The 20,747-nt window shown below is 40.5% G+C and overlaps 1 protein-coding gene across 3 annotated transcripts in view; it reads right to left on the bottom strand.

Annotated features, from left to right (window-relative positions):
* Positions 1–15,926: 15,926 nt before the first annotated feature.
* The window catches only part of LOC106053172 (ubiquitin-like domain-containing CTD phosphatase 1), a 108,084-nt gene continuing 103,263 nt past the window's right edge, over positions 15,927–20,747 (bottom strand). For 2 of the 3 annotated variants that reach the window (XM_056040919.1, XM_056040935.1), the window contains exon 9: positions 15,927–16,108. In XM_056040919.1, coding sequence (XP_055896894.1) covers positions 16,066–16,108 — 43 coding nt within the window. In that variant the 3' untranslated portion in view covers positions 15,927–16,065. Of the gene's footprint in view, positions 16,131–20,747 lie in introns of all 3 variants that reach the window. The other variant, XM_056040928.1, reaches the window with a different exon arrangement.

The following is a 20,747-nucleotide window of genomic DNA, read 5'->3' on the forward strand; positions in this document are numbered from 1 at the left end:
GTTGGAAAGACTACTTCATAGAACAACAAATTCGTATATGAAACACAATAGCCGTAGTTGTGTAGTTTTAAATTACCTTTTCGCTCTTCAACTCATTACAGTTAGAAATTTGTTTTTAAAATGTTGATGAATTTGCAAGTTGAGCAGGGGTCTACCGAAAACCAGAAAACATGGCAAGGGGTCTACGAGACAAAAAAGTTTGGGAACCACTGCTCTAGGACTTCTCTTGAACAACTTGATAAAATGCAGTCCCAAGCACTACGATTTGTCTGTAGAACCATTAGGACAAGCCCATTAAATGCGGCCGAAATAATGGCTAAACCTTAGGAGGGAAAGGTCAGTACTGACTTGCTTTGAGCGGTATAAAAGGCTGGACGAATAGTGGGAGATGCAGAAGACGTTTCCAGATGCAGTCTTTTATGCATCATGCCACTAGAGTATCTGTTAAAGCTGGCCTCTCCACCAACCGACAAAACAATCGACGTTTTCATCCCCCCCCCCCTTTGGAGTCGCCCAACGATCCCAGACATAGCCTACACTTGTAGACCCTAATGGCACTAAGCTAAATCGTTCATCTAATCTAAATTCGAGCACTGGAGACCATTAACGCCTTCAAGCTCAGTGCCAATTTTGTGTGTGCATATACTGATGGTTCGGCATCGATAGATTCTTGAAGAGCAGGCTTTGGAGCCTACATCGACCTTCTTGACTCTTACACAGTCAAAATCTTTGGACCTTGTGGTAGTGTTTGCAGTTTTGATGAGGAGGCCATGGCAGTCTGTGAAGCCTTAAAGGTCATTGACTCTCAACTCGGCGAGGGACATTTGAGGGCAACACAGATTGTTGTAGTCACTGACTCAAAACCTGTACAATGGCCCCCCCAATATCGACACTGTAATCATGGCTTCACACAGTATAAAGCAAAGCTATGGCACCCCTGTAATAATGCAGTGGTTACCGAGTCACGTAGGTGTGACTGGCAACACTATTGCAGACTCTTTGTCCCACCAAAAAGGGCAAATTCCACCAACCGAACAGGCTGTAAGTTTCCATCATGCTCTGGTTATACATAAAAAAAAAAAATGGAAAAAGGGTTTGAATGCTGTGATAAGTCCCAAAACACACGTGGAGTCTGGGAGCGTATGAGGCGCCGTCTCGACAAGTCTGGGAAACCAAAGTTTCTCAACCTGTATGGTGACATGTATGCACTACAGTAGTGTTTCTGTCTAGGGCTTTTGCAAGAGAGGATTTGAGCCTTTCAAGCCCTCACTCAAATTGGATGGAGGGGCTGGAATACTTATCGAATGGCCAGATGGAGGAAAACTAGAAAAATCCTTTGCAACTGGAGAGCTCTCTGACAGTCACAGAGCAGAAAGGGAAGCACTAGCACTAGCTGCTACCATGCTAGCAAATCATCCAAGTTCCCCTCACAGTCAGATTGTCTTTCTAACAGACGCAAAAACTACCCTCCAAAGCATGCAAAACTCTGATTCCCCTTATATTAAAAACCTCAGAACAGCACTCACAAAGCTCAACCACAACAGCAAAAAAACTGTTATTCAATGGATACCAGCTCACATACAACTAGCAGGAAATGAGAAGGCTGACACACTCGCCAAGAGTGGGAGAACAAACTCACAAGCAAACTCTGCACTCTATCCAGAAGAAATTAATTGTAGATAAAATAAATGAGAAATGGACGAGCTCCCATCCAAATCACAAGAAAGATGATGCTATAAGCTATCCCGACAAGACCAACGTCTAATCTTTCGACTCAGGACCGGACACAACAGAATGCGACAACACATGTTCCGGAAGCTCAAAATTGGAACCAGTGAAATCTGCCCATGTGGAGTATCACTAGAAAATGCCGACCACGTCCTCCAAAACTGCTCTCTCTACCAAGAGGCCCGTATAAGACATTGGCCCCAAATCACCCCAATAGAAAGAAAACTATATGGAGAGCTCCCTGATTTGGAAACCACTGCGCAGTTCATCTCATGTATTGGTCTAGTCATATGAACACTCCAACATAACAATGAGAACGATGAAGAAGAAGAACTCAAATTGAGTTTGATGATAATGATGATGATGACATACAAAGTGCATTCTTAGCCTTTATAAACAAACATAAATGTTTTCTTTTAATTTTAGCAGACAGTTAACCACAAAAAACACAGTTAACAGTTGTGAACATTTCTTGTACCTTTTATATCCAAGGTTCTACGGGAGGACTAATCTTTCCAGTCTTGTTACTAATTGGATTTCATCTCAGGTGTACCTTTTATAAATATATTTGACTTTGTGATACTGAAAATACATTTTAAAAATTCTTTCTTTGTTAACATATTGTAACTGTCGCAGGTTTTTCTTTTTGTTGATAGGTGGTAGTTCATTGATAGTGCTGAGAAGTCCTGAAATTGTATACTCTTTTTTGAGATGTCATATGTTGCAAGAAGTTGCTGTGACGTGCCGGGGATTCTATAGATGTATATCTCTAGATCTAAATGCTATCTTAGAGATTCAATAAATGAAGATTCTTTTAAAATCTAATACAGAACTTTAATTCAAAACTTGGAATCACTATATGTACAGAAACAAAACTGTATCAGATAAATAACTTTGTTTCAAAGTTCAATAATAAAAATATTCAAATTTACTACTAGATCTAATAAAATACAATACTTGTCTCTACAAATTCTAACCCAAAACTAAAATACGTCCTATCTCTATCAAGTTTACATTACGACTGAAGGATCTATGACGCCTTTTCTAACTTTCAATTTGACACTTGGCTTTATCAATGACATCATTTTCTTCAACCAATCAAAATCACTTCCTGTGATGTGTCACGATACTTGATTGACGTATGTAATGGGTATTTACGACAACTGCAGTCTGTTATCCCGTCCTTGGCATAGTTTATTTTAAATTATACTTTGGTTTATTAAATTGATACATAATACCCCCCTTTCTACTTTAGCATTTTGAAAGGAATTAAAATATGTTAAAATATTTACATGCAAAAATATACAAAATATGAAATGTCATTTAAAATAGAATGAATGAATATAATAGTACATGACAATCATCTGAGTAATGAAGCAAATTGCAATACATGGGAAACAAAATTAAAATTACAACTGTGTCATGTAAAGATAAAATTATTTAAGTACATCTTGATAATGCATCAACGAAAACATTCATGTGTCCTGGAATTTTCTTGACTTCGAACTGGTAATCCATGAGCTGTAAACTCCAACGAGTCAATCGTCCGTGCATCTTTTTCGAATTTAGGAAAGCTAATGGAGCATGGTCAGTAAGTAATGTGAATTTTGCACCCAGCAAGTATTTGGTAAACTTGGATATGGCCCAGACAATGGCCAAACATTCTCGTTTCATTGTGGAATATCTGGTTTCAGCTAATGGGAGTTTACTGCTGATGAAGAATACAGGATGTAAAGTTCCTTGGTAATCCTGCATGAGATATGCTCCTATGACTGTTGATAAGGCGTCTGTAGCGAGGTGGAAAGGTCTATTTATATTCGAAAGTTTGAGTATATTGTCTTTGGAAAAAGTTTATTTGATTTTCTCTATTGTTTCATGTAGTTCTGTAGACCGTGGAAATTTAATGGGTTGACCTTTCTTGGTAAGGATGGTCAATGTTGACGTGAGTGCTGTGTTATTGGGAATGAAAGTCCATAAAAATTAAACAGTCCCAATATACTTCTGACTTGCTTCTTGGTTGTGGGTACTTTCATGTCTAAGATGCGTTTGATGATGTCTTCTTGTGGTCTTAATGAGTTGTAACTAACTCGATGTCCTAGAAAAGACACTTCTGCCATGGCTAATTCGATCTTACTAGGTTTTACTGTAAAGCCAAGTTGTTTAATTATATTGAAGGCTTCATTTAGTCCCTTCATGTGTTCTTTCCAGGTTTTATGTAATATACAAATGTCATCAATGTAGGAGACTGTGTCTTTACGTTGTCCAAATATTTTGTGTATAGCTCTGTTGAACGTGCTACTAGCATTGATTAATCCAAATGGCATGTAGTTGAATAGGAAAAGTCCAAATGCTGTTGTGAAGGCAGAAAAAGGTTTGGATTCCTTTTTCATTAGTATCTGGTGGTACCCTCTGGATAAATCTAACTTTGTAAAGAACGTTGCCTCACAGAAGTATGACATGAGATCTTCTGGGTTGGGCATGGGATAGGAATCAAGGCGAGTAATTTTGTTTGTCTGAAATCGATACACATTCTTGGAGTTGAAGTTTATTGTCGTTTGACGAGTACAATAGGCGCAGCACATGGCACATTGGAATGTTCTATGATGTCTTCGTCAAGAAGTTGGTTAATTTCTTGTTGAAGAAAGTCTCTGTACTGTATTGGTAAAGGGTATGGTCTTGATTTTTCAGGCTTGTTGTCTGTTAATATTATTTCGTGTTCAATAATTGAAGTCTTGCCTGGAACACCAGTTAATATTTCTGAATGTTCTTTAAAAATGTTTGTTAATTCTTCTTTTCTTTGAGGTGATCAATTTTAATATCTTGCCAAAATTCAGTCTGCATTGTAGGTGTAGCTGGTACTATTAGATAATTGATGTCTGACATGTCGTTTTCATCTTCTTCAGGAATAACTGCTGAACATGACATGACTCTTTCTGTTTGTTCTGGACTTGTAGTGTCATCTGTATCATCATTGTATTTTTGTAGCATGTTGATGTGATATACTCCTTCTTATTATTAATGTCAATTTTATAATCAACATCTAAGTACAGGAAATGGTCCTTGCCATTTAATGATAAACTTGTTGTTTTTGTCTGATAGCAGAAAACGAACTTTGTCTCCTGGTTCTAATTGTCTAAGTCTTCTGCCTTCGTTTACTCTTGTTTGAGTAGTTCTGTTTGCTTCTTTAACTTGTTCACATGCTTTGATGACAATGTTCCTGGTATCTAGGACATGTTGAAACGCAGTTTTTCTGTCTGATTGAGTTGAATCTGGTTGGAGTATGGATTCTTTAAGAATTGACATAGGTTCTCGTGGATTGGCTCCATAAATAATCTCAAAAGGAGACAATCATGTAGTTTGTTGATGACTTTCTCTATAACCGAATAGTGCTGCAGTTAGGAATAAGTTTTAATTTTGTGGATTATCATGAGCACTTTGGAGATGATTCGCTTCAAAAGACCGTTGAATCGTTCGCAAAGGCCATTGTTTTTGAGCTTCATCTTGATGTTGTACATGTTCATGAAGGCTTTGGTAACTTCTGCAGTGAATTGTGTGCTCCTGTTAGATAACTTCTGGTAAACCTGTTCTTGAGAATATTTCTGACAGAGCTCTGGTAATTTTAAGTGCAGTTATATTAACCAAACGAACTGCTTCTGCACATGTGGTACATGTATCTACTAGAGTTAAGACATACTTGTGGTTTCTGGCTGATTCAATCGGCATTGGACCTATGATGTCAACTGATACTTTCTGAAATGGCTAGTCTGTCTGTTCCATTGTTTGTATTGGCACTTGGATTCTATTGCCTTTAGGATCTTTCATTTGGCAAAAATGGCATGAGCTTACATATTTCTTGACGTCTTTGGTGATGCTTGGCCAATAAAATTCTTAAAGAATTTTTCTCTTGGTTCTGGTTACACCCATATGACCTGCATGTAGAAGATTATGTCCTGCGGCTAAGATTGATTTTCTGTATTTTTATGGTACCATTATTTGTTGGACAGTTTCATGTTTGTTGCTGCTATTTTTCATACGAAGGTCATTTTTTAAATATGATTCATATGCAAGGTTTGGAAGTTTGGTTAATTGAGCCTTTTGATATATTCTTTTCAGTGTTGTGTCTAATTTCTGTTCGATTTTGAATTAATCATTCTTGAACTGTTGCAGGGCATTGGTGTTGTCAGTTAATTCACTGGTAACCTGTTCAGCTTCATTCTGTATGGTCTGGATATTTGCAAAGCTGCTATTGATTCATTTGGGCTTAATTGTTCAGTTTCTAAATGTTCTTGTGGTCTAGTCATTGACCTGGTGACGACAGCATAGCATTCTTGGCTTAGTTCAATCGTATTGGCCCAACCAATGAGATCTTGTGGAGTGCAGTCTCGGACTCCTTCTATGTTACCAATGATGAGATCTACCGGCAAGTTTCGAGCAACCAAAGCTTCAGTTTGACCACTAAAAAATGGCGTTGTGATGTGTATCAGAGGTTCAGGCATGCTGCTAACAATACCATTAAATGCAGTGGCTTCAATTAAGTTGCCTGTGAGTTGATTTAGCTTGACAAAGTTTTCATGTATTACTATGGATGTACTTCCGGTGTCTCTCTTAATACTTGAACTTTCTGATTTCCCGCAAGGCCAGGGTAAAATTTAAGACCTTTTGTCTTGGTTACAACAGTCACTGTTGTATGTTCATTGTTATCGTTTCTGGTAAAAAACGTTTTTCTTGATTGCATAACGTGGTTCTCTTAAATCTTGTGAATGGCTTCTGTAATAAGGTCTGTCAGAGGATCTATGGTTTCTTGAAGTAGGCTTGTCGAAGAATTGATCTCGGGCATTGAATTGTTTCTTTCTGCATTCCTGGGCGTGGTGACCTCTCAAGTGGCAATATGTGCATTCAATAACTTCGGTGCGGCATATTGAAGCATGATGACCTTTATTATTGCCTCTGTTGCAAATTATTTTCAGTCTTGGAATAATGTGAAGTTTTGTTATCTTTTGAAAAACAAAGTTTTCTTCTGCAGCTGGTTTGACTGGCTTGTTTGGGTAGGCAGCTTGCTATTGTCTTATTATCTTTGTCAGAGTTTGAATATCTTTAGGGTAGGGGTGCACCGGATAGTCGCTCCGGCCGAATATTCGGCATTTTTTCACTATTCGGCGATATTTAAAAATAGAGCCTTTATGAATATGCACCAAACATCGTTTATTATAAAGACAAGGCGTGTTAATATAAATAGAAATGAATCTTTACATCATAAATGCGCTTTACATACAGAGCAGCAATGGCTGGCACATTTTTCAATTTGTCTTGACCTTTGAGTAGGTTAGTTAACATGTTAAAATGTTATATTCCTTGACTACGTCATACTGACCAGACGTCTGTCTAGCTGTGCGGGTATATCTCCAGAGGCAGAGATGAACAACTTCCGCCCCCTTTTTATTGTTTAGTCCATCACATTGAGTTTATTGATATACAAGTGACCACAAGTTAAATACGATGGACGTAGGTTTACTGTCAGCGTATTGACACTCTCACTCTAGAGGTCATACCTTTCGAGAGAACTCAGTTTGTTTACTTGGTAGTAAATCTTTATTAGGGGGCTGGACTACAATAGCCACACCTCTACAAGGGTAACCAGGTATATTTGTTTAGTCCATCACATTGAGTTAATTGATTGACATGTGACCACAAGTCAGATACGATGGACGTAAGCACTCTCTATAGGTCACACGAGGGAACTAGGTTTGTTTACTTAGTAGTATATCTTAATTAGGGGGCTGACTTCAAGCTACACATCTACACGGATAACAGGACAAAGAGTTTGCTTATTTGGAGAAAAATCTGAATGACGTGGCTGGACCAGAGGCCACATCTTTTCACGTGTGCCGAGCAACTTGGATATAAATCTCAATTAGTAAGCTGGACTAAATATCACACACCTAAACGAGTGACCTTTAGCTACACAGAAGGCACGTTCCTCATTCCATATGCTAAGACAAATTTGTACAAATGCTCCTTCTTCCCTAGTGCTATTAGAGCATGGAATGGTTTGCCTGAGCTAGCCAGGAAAACCAGTGACTTGGCAGAATTTAAGTCATTGGTTAATATACATGACTAAATGCATGACGCGTAGGACGTAATCATCTTCTAATTTTGAAGTAACGTCTGTATTATAAGAACACAAACCGCAAGATTTCATAGCCCTCATTGGCCTCCTTCAGTCGTAGAACGACTATGGTTCATCTCAGAGCACACTTCCTCATGTGGCTGTGGAGCCCTATTTTGGAGACACACTCCCGTCCACAGATAGCGCAGGTTAAGGTGGCTTTTGCTTCGGTGGTAGAGGAGCTGGCCGTTTTTCGGATTGTACGTTTTTATTCCTGAGCTGAGACCCATGTACTTTCACTGTCCATAGCTTTTTTGGTCACTGTCTCTCTCCATCTGTTGCGGTCTAGAGCAGGGGTCGGCAACCTTTTGAGACGGAAGAGCCAAAAATTACAATTTACAAAATTTCAAAGTTTAAAAAGAGCCACAAATTATTTTCTTGCCAACTAGTACTCACACAAACAATTTTTTTTATTGAAAAAAAAAATTCATATATAAGTAGTGTTTTTCTCAACAAATCATATATACATACAGCTCCTCCTTCGTAATCGAAGATGAGCCCATTTCTCTTTTCCTATGGACTCGAAGATGACTCTAAAGTCCAATCCTCGCTTTAAAAAGCCGGCTTTACGTGGCATGGGTAGGTTTGGTCAGTTGCAGTAGGCCTGCTTATTCTCTCAGCTTTTTCTTGGTTCGGCGCTCTTTCACTCTGGCCACTCTTCTTGCTTCAAATCTTGAGACTCCGAGACTCACAGCTTCATGCCATGAGAAGCGATCGAGAGCTAGTGCTTCCCAGCCATGAAAGTCGATATCGCATTCCTTGAAGGAGCTATTGAGAGTGTCTTTATAGCGCTTATATTGACCTCCCTGGGAGCGCTTTCATGCACACAACTCCCTGTACAGAAGTCGTTTGGGAAGGCGATTGTCTGGCATGCTGACCACATGTCTCGCCTATCGAAGTTGGAACCTTTTCACTGTCGCCATGTTGGACAGCTTTAAGATTTCTGTGTCTGGTATATGGTCGGACCAACGCACATTATGGATACTCCTTAGTCAGCGTAGGTGGAAGGAGTTTAATTTTTTGGTGTGGCGGAATATAGGATCCAGGACTCTGATGTAAATAAGAGTGACGGGAGAACCACAGTACTGTAGACTTTCAGTTTTGTGGATATGCTGAGTCCTCTCCGTTGTAACACTTGTCCTTGAAGGCTGCCAAAAGCAGCACTGGCACGTGCAATACGGAAGTCTACCTCATCTTCTAGGTTGGCGTTTGCTGATAAAGTGCTTTCCAGATAGACAAACTTTTTGACAAATCAGATAATATAAATATGGCATTATTAGATAATACTTTTTTTGTCGGTAACAACTAAAGAAGTAAACATTTACTTACAACTTTAAATAGTACTTCAATAACAAACGATTGAGCAAACCAATTCAATGGGAGCGTTTGCCTTGCATGGTTTTAGAAAGTTGGAATACATTTGGCTCATAACTTGTTTTTAGTTTCAAATACGACTCTAAATTTTCATTTGTAATTTGGCTTCTTACTTTACTGTTAATTGTAATCATACAAGAGAACGCTTGCTTGCACATATATGTCGATCCAAAGATAGTCAGCAATCCAAATGCCAACTTTTTCACCTCACTGTAGCCATCTGGAATATTATTTCATGCTTCGAATCAACTCGCGGCATTCCTTTTAAATCTGTCCAATTTTGTGGCGTTACGTACATACATTTCTGGACTTCTAAATTTCTTTTCAACTCTGTAAATTTTTCACCCCACAAATTTTTACTTTTTTAGATCAATTACCGGTAATTGAATTTCTAGAGATTCAGTATCAATTCCAAATAGATGAATGTGAATTTCGTTACTTTTGTGTTGAGATGGTGTACTAGAAATGCTAGAAAGGTTTTGTTGGTTTTAAACTGCTCAAATCTGTCAAGAAATTCATTTTTGATTTTTTTATAAGTGCTGAACATAGACATAAATAAATATAGACTGGCCGATTAAAGAGTTTTATGAAACGAAAATTTGTGACTTGCAATTTTGTGTACTTTATTATACAGCATTTATGAGCAGTATAAAAGTTAAGTATTCATATCTATTTCAGCCACACACCTATATATATTGTAAATAAGAAGGGTTTAGTCTTTAATCTCTAAGAATGAAGATATTGCAATTCTTCATAATTCGGAAATCCGAATACAATAGATATACATGTTTTCAAGTTACATGAAGTTACTTCCTTCGGCCAGTCTATATTTATTTATGTCTATGGTGCTGAAGTAATTCGTGTCAAAAGTTGCATTGGTTTTATAACGATACTGCTTTAGACATTCAAAATGAAGTAATTGACCGCTCTGAATTTCTTCTGCGAAAAGAATTCATTTTTTTTTACAAAACAAATCAATTCTTTTACCAAAACATAGTATGGGTTTTCCTTTCCTTGCAGTTTTAGATTCAGCTCATTTCATTTCTCTGTTATATCGATCATAAAGTAAAATTTTTGCAACTAATTCGATGTGATAAATACCTTTTTCATTTAGAAATGTATTTATTTCATTCAAGCACAAAGCAAAACGTTTCATCAACTTAAATTTGGAAAGTCATGGCAATTTTTTTTGAGGGGAAGAAGGAGGTCGGAATAATTAGTCTCCATTTCGTTTAAGAATTCTTTAAACTGACGATGGTAGAGTGCTTTTGACAAAATGCTGTTAATAATCTTGATTACCAAAATTCGATAAAATAAATAATATTTGCCTGTTCAACTAAAGAGCCGCAGCTTCACATCCAAAGAGCCGCATGTGGCTCGCGAGCCGCAGGTTGCAGATCCCGGGTCTAGAGCTATGTCTTCCCAATTGTCAGTATTGATGTTCACTGATTTGAGGTCACGTTTTATTACATCTATGTAACGGAGGTGGGGGCGACCAGTTTTTCTTGTGCCAGTCGCGAGTTGACCATAGAGGATGACTTTCGGGATGCGCTCGTCCTCCATCCGGCCATCATAGCCCAGTAAGCCAGTAACTAATTATTTTGTAGAAAAAAAACTATATTAGCGTAAAAGACACGACCAGGCCTATCTTTAAATGGAGAGCTAATTACCCCCTAGTCTTTATTTTATTTATTTGATCCTTGACACCCAACTTATTGATAGACATTGACCATTTTCAAGCCAGAATGAAAAAACACAAACAGTGCTAACAAAGCATACTACACTGTAAATAAATATTACGTTTAAATTAGTTTTTCTAACGTTTTGACGTTTATCAGAATAACTGATGCCGAGCTATGCTGGAGGGCGGTGGCTGGAGGGTCAATCAGAGAGCTGCTGTATCGGACACATGTCCGATGCAGCAGCTGACTGAGTATAGCACCTGTGTAGCCCTAGCGGGCTCATTCTGGACATCCGAATGGCCCGTCCCCTTGTTGGACTCGATGGCGGGTGGGGAGCACAGGTGCCGAACAAATAAGAACACCTATGGATAAGAAAACACACACAAAAAACTACTTGCCCCAGACCTATGTCTGGGCAAGAGACGCCGTATGGAGGATAAAAAGGAGGAGGCCACAAAAAGCTGTGCTACCTGGCCATTATTTCTGGTGGTTAGGTGCACAGAGGAGGGGAAAATTCTGACAAAGATGAGCCCATTTGTCATCTACAAGGGACTTAAGTCAGTAGTGGGAGAGCCCAAGAGTGTGTCTAAGCTACACAAGTCTTTTGAACTTCTAGTATAAGTTGATAGCAAGATACACTCTGATGGGCTTTTACGATGCAGGAGAATCTGTGATCTCCAAATGGAAGTCATGCCACACAAGAGTTTGAACACCAGCAGAGGTGTTATCAGCTCTAGAGACCTGCTGGAATGTTCCGAGAAGGAAATAGTGGAGGGCATTGAAGGAGTCACCCTTGATGTTGAGGAGGTCAAAACCGCCACTATTATCCTCACATTCGGAACTAGGACACCGCCAGAGTATGTGAAGGCAGGATACCTACGAGTTCCAGTGAGGCCCTACATACATAACCTCATGAGGTGCTTCAAGTGCCAGGGTTATGGACACGGCGCGGCAGTCTGTAAGAGGAACACTGTGTGTGCCAGATGTGCTGGAGAGGATCATGAGGACAAGGGCTGCACAGCCCAGTTCAAATGCCCAAACTTTCATGCTGGCCACTCAGCCTACTTCAAGGACTGCCCTGTGTGGAAACAGGAGGTTTGCCTTGCAGGAGTACAAGGCAAGAAATGGATGTACCTTCAGCCAGGCGAAATCGGCTGTATTGGCCCTACCCAAGGGCCAATTTTGCTTGACAAAGACCTACGCCCATGCTGTTGCTAAGATAGGAAGATCCATAGACACACAGACGGACACATTGACCCCACCACCCCTCCTCCTCCAACTCAGAAGAAAACACCGCCAAAGAACACACCTCCAAAGAAACAAGAAAGCCCTGTTGTCATGCTAAAGAACAGGTTCTCTGTGCTCGCTGATTAGAGCATGGAGACTGAGCAGCATGTCAAAACCATCACTCCGGGAGAACGCGGAGACATCGTGTTTGACACAGGTTCTCCACAGAGAACCCAGCCAGACACCCCAACCTCTACCGAATTAGAGGTTGACCAACTCCCTAAGGGGAGAAATCAAAGCGGAGAGGATGCCTGAGGTGAGCGAGGAGGAAATAACCTTCGCTCTAACCAGAGGGATCTCCCCTCTCCAGAGAGAAAGACTTCCCCCAAAAGAGGGTTGTCCTCCTCTCCATTCAAATCCAAGAATAAAAATACCAAGGTCACTGGAATAAAGGGAAACCCCTCCGGGGGCCTCCCAATGCCAAATAGCTCCAAGTCATCTAGAATAAGCCATGGATTCCAGAATTGTACAGTGGAATTGTAGAGGCCTCAAGGCCAATTATGAGGAAATGCAGCCACTGATGGACTCTGAGACTCCTGTAGCTATCTGCTTACAGGAAATATTTCTGAAAGATAGATCAGTTTCCGAAGCTACAGTTCTTACAGCAAGAATGTTGAGGATGCAGAGAGAGCATCAGGTGGAGTCTGTATCCTTGTGAAGGACAGCATCCCCCATGAGAGGGTAGAACTATAGAGCACACTACAGGCCGTAGCAGCTAAGATAACCCTTCACAAGGTTATCACTTGCTGCAGCCTGTATCTATTACCAGGTGCTCCATTAAACCCAACAGACATGGAGGACCTATTGAAACAACTCCCCTGGCCTTATATAATCCCTGGGGATTTCAATGCCCATAACACCATGTGGGGATCCAACAATACAGACACAAGAGGTCGTATGCTGGAGGATATCTTCCTCCAACATGATTTATGCATACTTAATGATGCATTACCGACCTACTTGCACCCGGGAACTGGATCTCTCACATGCATTGACCTCACCCCAGGAATTGAAAGACTCCAACATAGTTACAATTTATAAAAATAAAGGCGACCGCTCTGATTGTAACAATTACAGAGGCATCTCACTGCTTAGCATAGTCGGAAAGGCTTTTGCTAGAGTATTACTAAAGCGATTACAGATCCTGGCAGATCGTGTTTATCCAGAGTCGCAGTGTGGCTTTAGGGCAGGAAGATCTACAACAAATATGATTTTCTCTCTGCGGCAGCTACAGGAGAAGAGCAGAAAACAAAAGCAGCCCCTCTTCATAGCATTTATTGATTTGACCAAGGCCTTTGACCTTGTTAGCAGAAGCGATCTGTTTGCTGTACTAGAGAGAATCGGCTGCCCAAATAAGTTAAGAAAACTAGTGTCAGCTTTTCACGAAAATATGCAGGGCACTGTTCAGTTTGAAAGTTCTTCCTCCAGGCCATTCTCCATTAAGAGCGGTGTAAAACAAGGATGTGTACTGGCCCCTACACTATTTGGCATCTTCTTCTCAGTCGTTCTAACCAGTGCTTTTAAATCCCTGGAAGACGGAATATATATCCATAGCAGATCCGATGGAAGGCTCTTTAACCTGGCACGTCTTAAAGCCAAAACGAAAAGGTGTCGTATCTTGATAAGGGAGCTGCTGTTTGCCGATGACGCGGCACTCGTATCTCACTCACAAGAAGGTCTACAGAAGCTAGTGAACGCCTTAGCAGCTGCTTGTCAAGAGTTTAGCCTTACTATAAGTCTCTCCAAGACCGAAATCCTGGCACAAGACGTCGCAGAAATACCTATAATACAAATTGGGAACCAAACCCTTTCAGTGGTGCAGGAATTTACCTACTTGGGTTCAACAATTGTCAGTAACCTAGACTTAGACATCGAGCTGACAAAAAGGATAGGAAAAGCTACCACAGCATTGGCAAAACTCTCCAAGCGCGTCTGGGAAAATGGTAAATTGACCACAGCGACCAAAATCCTAGTCTACAACGCCTGTGTTGTGAGCACTCTCCTTTATGGCAGTGAAAGCTGGTCAACATACATGTACCAAGAGCACAGATTGAATAGTTTCCACTTGCGCTGCCTGAGACACATAATGGGCATCTCTTGGAGGGACCATGTCTCCAATCAGGAAGTTTTGAGATTGGCCAATATGAACAGCATGTTTGCTCCCCTGCCACAAAGAAGATTACGCTGGCTCGGACATGTCACCCGCATGCCAGATGGTAGAATCCCGAAAGATATCTTATATGCTGAGCTGTGGAAGGAGTCAGACCCAAGGGCCGCCCAAGACTAACATATAGAGATGTCTGCAAGCGAGTCATGAGAGCCACAGGCATCAGCGAAAGTATGTGGGAAAACATAGCCAAAGACCGGAGTGCATGGAGACAGACTGTGCGTACTGGGACAACCCTTGCAGAGAACAAAAGAATTGAAGCGGCCTTAATCAAGAGGGAAAAAAAGAAAGCTGCCCTGTCCGCTAGCCCTGAATCAGAGGCATACACATGTACGAATTGTGTCAAAGTCTGCCGTTCTAGAATTGGCTTGATTAGCCACACCAGATTCTGCCCCGTCTCAAGATTAAGCCAAAACCAGTGACTCATTTGGGCGCATCCATTGCCTTTCGAGACAAAAGGAGCCATATATGGGGAGGCGTCAAAAGTAAAAGGTTGAGAAACACGGATTTTTCTTAAAGCTCTTGGTAAACGTGCTAAGATTGTAGATTCCAGAGGCGAATCACAAGGACTATTTTCAGATGTGATTTTACTTTTTGTGCATATTTGCTAGATGAGATTAATAATACACAGATTACGTGCAGACTACAGATTAATTAACTAGTGACAAAGTGATGGCTGATCTAAAGGCGCATAAACGTTTTCTAAACCTCTTGTGACGATATATATGTTGGATGCTGTATGAGATTATGCCTTGATGTTAGTACTGATCAGACAATTTGTTTCTTATGTTGTTAATTACTGAACACTCAAACAATAACTAAGATCCTTTAACACTAAATACAAACCTTTAATTCTGGAACTAGGAATTACTTTAATAATATACACACTGTACAATACAATTTAATTCAACACATTTACTGTCGTTCAAGCTCCCAACTGAATATCTCTGTCCTTTAAATACTTTTTACCATCTACTTTCGGTATTTGGAAGAAACCAATCCCCTTTCTCGCACGCTGAATTTCTCCACCGCTCTGGAATGAACTCGCCGTGATGCAAATATTCAACCAATGAAAGTATTAATAATTTGTTATTCTAACTGGCCTTGCGCTGCAGGAATACAATCTAAAAATAAGCGTAATGCCATTTAGAAAAATTAACTAAAAGATATCTAGTGATGAAATATACGGGTACTTTTGAAAGTCCTTCCTAGATTCTATTTTTATGAGCTGTCACGTAACAAACAGCAGCTGTTCATCATAAAATATCCTTTAGTTCATTTTTTTCATGTACTGGTGTAGTGTATTTATAAATATAGTTGTAATTTAGACATGTTATTATTATGTTGTCGGAAAAAACATAAAGATTATGTTAAACGATAGACATATATGTCTATGTGTTAAACATTCTCGTAAGTTATCATCTAATAAATATTGATGCCAAAGTACGTTTTAACAGTGAGTAAATTTGATTTTGTCGACTGACGGTGTGCAGAATGCCAAATTTATTTAAGTCAAGACATGTTGTAATTTTTTCTATCAATTTATTCATTTCTAACAATTTGGAAAGCAGTTTAAAAAAAGTAACCAATAAAATACATGTTAAAAATAAAATGAAGTAAAAAAAAAAAGATGAAAGATAATTTGATTGTTGTTTCATCAATCATGTTCGTCTTTTCTGTTCTGCTGTGGGTTTTTTTCTATATCTGGAACAAGGAAAAACTCGAACTAGAAAAATGAGAGGAATTAATATTCTAAGTGATCTTAGCCAAATAATAATAATACCGGTAATAATAATCTTTATTGTCCGTATGGAAATTGAAAAAACCAAAGTGTACATTCACACCAGACTCACTCATAATTTACATGTGACAAAGTTTATACCAGATTGTTCTTATTTAATGATTTGATTGCCAGGGGAACAAAAGAGTGTTTGTGTCTGTTTGTCTTTGCTATCGGTGTCTTGTATCTGTTTTGTGATGGTAAAATCACAAAATCCTGACACAAAGGATGACTCTTTATTTCGAGGATCTTGTTAGCTTTTTTATAGATGTTTGTCTCAAACAACTGCCCAAATGGGGTTTGTTTTTTGCCAATGATTTTACCAGCAGCATTTAGGATTCTATAAAGTTTATTTTTATTTTTAATGCTCAGATTGCCATACCAGGCAGTGATATTGAAACTTAAAATATTGCAGATATGAGCGTGATAAAACATGGCCAAAGCCTTTTCGCTAACATTAAACGAGGACAGTTTTCTTAGTAATCGTAATCTTTGCTGCCCTTTTTTGCTGATATACTAAGAACAAATGGTAGCATTAAATAGTAAAGAAAACCGCTAGTTTTTCTTGATATGCACATAAGATCTATCTATGTATAGGATATATTTATATTTAGGAGTACACCGGATAGTACTTTTTGATATCCGGCCGGAGCCGGATAGCTACATGACTCAAACAGCTCGTTTTACTGAAGTCTTTGCAAATCTTCTAAATAACATACCTATATTCATATTATTTTTTTATTTACTTTCTTGCTTTAAACTCTATTACTGATTGATAAATTAAAATTAACAGCATTTTTTGACAGATATGCTTATCATAAACTAATCTTTGTAACATGAGATGGTGTGTATGTATGTATGTATGAGACATCTAATTGTAAAGTAGCATGTGGGGTAACTCATGTAGAATATATAAACGTATATGTAACTAATGTAAATCTTTCAAAGGTAAAGTTCAATTTTGGTTTTATAGAGTAAATCTCTCTTAAGTACAATCTAAGTTGTATAGTGGATACATGTTTGTGTTCATGTATTTGACACCATCAACTTGTCATTAGGCTCGTGTTTTAAAGGCCATAAACAGCTTCTGGTTTGTACCTATTACAGATAGTGGCTAAGTATATATCTTAAGTAATATCAGTAATAACGAGGAGTTACTTGATACTCTTAAATTATTATTAAGAATGTTGTGACTCAATCAAGACACACAGAACACAAGAGTAAGATTTAAAATTAACACGTTAGAAAAAGTAATTCAACAGTAATATTTATTTACAAAATAATACACAATGCTAATTTAATATAACAATATAATAATGCAAAACATAGCTGCTTCGGTCAAATGACTCATGCAACCAATGGGCAGTTTAACCAAAATATGATTCGGTGGTATTATCAGCTGTCCAAGTGTCCTTTGAGAAAGCGATGCTTTTAGCATCAGATAGCATTTCACAAAGCTTTGAAGAAATATTGTCGTAGATATCTGGAATAACGCGTTCTGTAAAATATTTGCGACTAGGCACAGTGTATCTTTTCTCCAGTACTTTTAAAAGTTCAATAAATCCAGGTTTCTCAACTACTTGGTAAGGTTTCATGCTATGGCCAAGTGAATGCGTTTAGCATTATCACTATTAATATCCCACAATTTAGCTTTGTCTAAGTTCGACTTGACCGCCAGCTCCTACCACAAGAAATTTAGGAACTCTCGCCTTGAAAGACGTGAGATGTATTCCAGTCTCTTCGCTAGACTAGAGAAATACTTGGATAAATGGTTATCCTTAAGTCCCTTCACTCAAAATTATGAAGGCCTAAAAGACCTTATTCTGGTAGAACAACTCCGTGAATGTATGACCCCTGACCTTCGCATCTTCATAGATGAAAGCGGTGTCACTAGACCACAAGAAATTGTCAGTTACTCTGATAGATTTCTAGCAGCCCACAGGGAGCAGAAAACTAAAACATTAGACCAAAACCCATCGATAGCGAAGGTAGATAAGCAGCCCGACCCTTCAAGTAGCAGCAATAACAATAACAACAAACAAACACGCCAGCCCAACAACCAAGCACCCCGCCACCCCATTCCTCCCAACCCGCCGAGGCAGCAAAAGAAGTGGTGCAGCTTCCATAACTCTCCTACCCATGACTCCAGCGAGTGTCATAATAGAAGTCGCCCTTACTCAGCCCAACCATTGATGGTGATAACGCAAGCAACTCCCCTCCTAGACTCATCACCGAGTAATCATCCCCCTACAGTCGAAAAGGTATTAGTGAACGGAATATCCTCTAATTGCCTATACGATTCCGGGAGCTCCTTTTCAGCAATCGTCAGGAGATCATAGGTAAAGCCTCGCTATATCAGCAACAAAAGGGTCACCATACAAGGCGCAGACTTGAACTCTCCCCCATTCACCCTTCCGATCGCCCGGATAAAGGTGAGATCTAGATATGTCAACGGTATGATAGAGGCAGCCGTCATGGACAATCCATGCTTTGATCTAACGCTTGGTGATAAATACGTGTTCCTGGGAACTCCTACAGGCCCGAGGTTCACTAACCCAGAGGTCACTCCGGTGAACCCCAATACAACTAACCCCTCGGTCCCTGAAACGGACCACATCAGCGCATTCCCTGTGACTACTGGAGCCCAGGCTCCACAGGATGGCGCAAGGGAAACCCTTAACTCTCTCCGCAGAGGATACAAGGAATCCCCACGAAGCTATTTATCGTCTGCAAAGATTTTCGTTCCCGTGAAAAGGGATAAGTCGAAAATCCATAGGCGCCCAATAGCTCGCAAACCGGGCCTCCCACAGCACCATTCGGGCGGGGAGGGAGGCGCACGAAGCCACGCGGCCCAGTCCCAGCGCTTCGGCCCTCAAACCCAGCAAACTGGCAAACACAACTCCCAAGATTCTAAACAGAGTCGAGGAGTAATGGCCGAGAAACCCATCAGCAGTTCTATCACGAAGAACGCTGACTCTAGCAGCACGCCTGTTGTTATGCAGGCCGCCAATCTCAACGCTATCGCCATCGAGCGAAGCACCCACTCTGCCAGCGCACCCATCAACGCACAGGGCACTGGCACTGTCGCCATCGTCCTTCCGCAGGACACTGGCATCGACAGCGTAATGGACATCGCATCCAGCGCCACAATGGTTGCACCTGATATCGTGCGAGGCATCAAACCCCTTGGTGCCGCCCTCAACTCACGGTCCACCGAAACCGACCCCAGGCCACTCATCACGAAAAGCGCCTGTACAAACAGCTATGAGACAAGACAATGTCTCCCCCTCGAGCCGCCTAGTGAGGCATCTCTGTCCCCCTCTTTACACATTTCTGTACCCCTCCTCATTTCCGAGGGCCGAAAACCATATCCGCCCTTAAATATCGTAGATGATCCACCCGGTAACCCCGCTGAGGTCATTCTGAGTGAAAACGACCCGCCACCCAGCCGACTATCCAACTTGCAAGTTAGCTCGGCTAATAAACGAGAAAACTGCAAAATCTGTCTAAAGTTTCTATGTGTAGTAGTCTTGTGGATGTTTCTTGCACATCACTATGGTTCAAACCCAAAAGCATCACAAGGACCCTCACAAGATGGTTCTACTCCCTATCTGCTTTCTAGACTAGTACTGGCGGTAACACTCATGCTCATTATATGCTTGCTAGGCTATCTGTCTGCTAGAATAAGGTGGCCACACTTTTGCAGCAGGCGTAAGGTATATCTCACTACGCCTAAGTTCTCAAAGGGCCTTCCGCAGTTTCAACACAACGAAAAGGAACTAAATGCACAGTCAAGGCTACTACTATTTAGCCACTCTCCTGCCCGTAATGGCAGGCACAAAGAGGGAGTAAATCCCGCCTTCCTTGGTTGGTGCACTATTGCGTTTGCCAATAAATCAATCCTAGATCCTGTAGTGGAGTTTGATATCCACCATAGCATCCCAGCTCACGCTGGACCTGATGACGTGATCAGCGAATGCACGTTCCTACGTAGGGGCTCCGCTTGTCCCTCTATCATCTAGGCAACCTCTCAAGGGTCAGTTCAGAATTTCGAAATGAATAATGCCTTTACAAAGCATTATCTTTGGCGGAGAGGTGTGTGACGAAATACGTCCTCTCAATACAAGAACTGACCAGTGCGGAACTAACCCCCCCCTCCCCTCTTAACCACTAGTTAGCATTGTATAGCCCCTTTTAACACTAAAATGACCAGGGTAGAACACAAACATCCTATTACACCAAGGTTAGATCCAACCCCCAAATTATAGGCCATAAGCACACACCCCAAGTTACACCCAAACGCCGAAACAAACGTACGTAGCCGTTAAGTTCAGGAACATTAAAATTGAAAGTTACGCCACAAACGCCGAAACAAAAGCACGCGACCGTAAAGTCCAGGGACATTAAATTTTGATGTCCACGTACATCCCTTTGAGTCGACACTCCTAACGCCCAGGGCTATTCAAATCGTTCCCGTCCGCCGTACCATCGAGCGATGGTCCAGCCTGATAATTGTTGTATGGTTCCGCTTTCATCCTACTTCGTCCCCCCCCCCCCGGGTCG

This window comes from Biomphalaria glabrata, chromosome 1 (genome assembly GCF_947242115.1).
Source record: "Biomphalaria glabrata chromosome 1, xgBioGlab47.1, whole genome shotgun sequence".
Taxonomy (NCBI): Eukaryota; Metazoa; Mollusca; class Gastropoda; family Planorbidae; genus Biomphalaria; species Biomphalaria glabrata.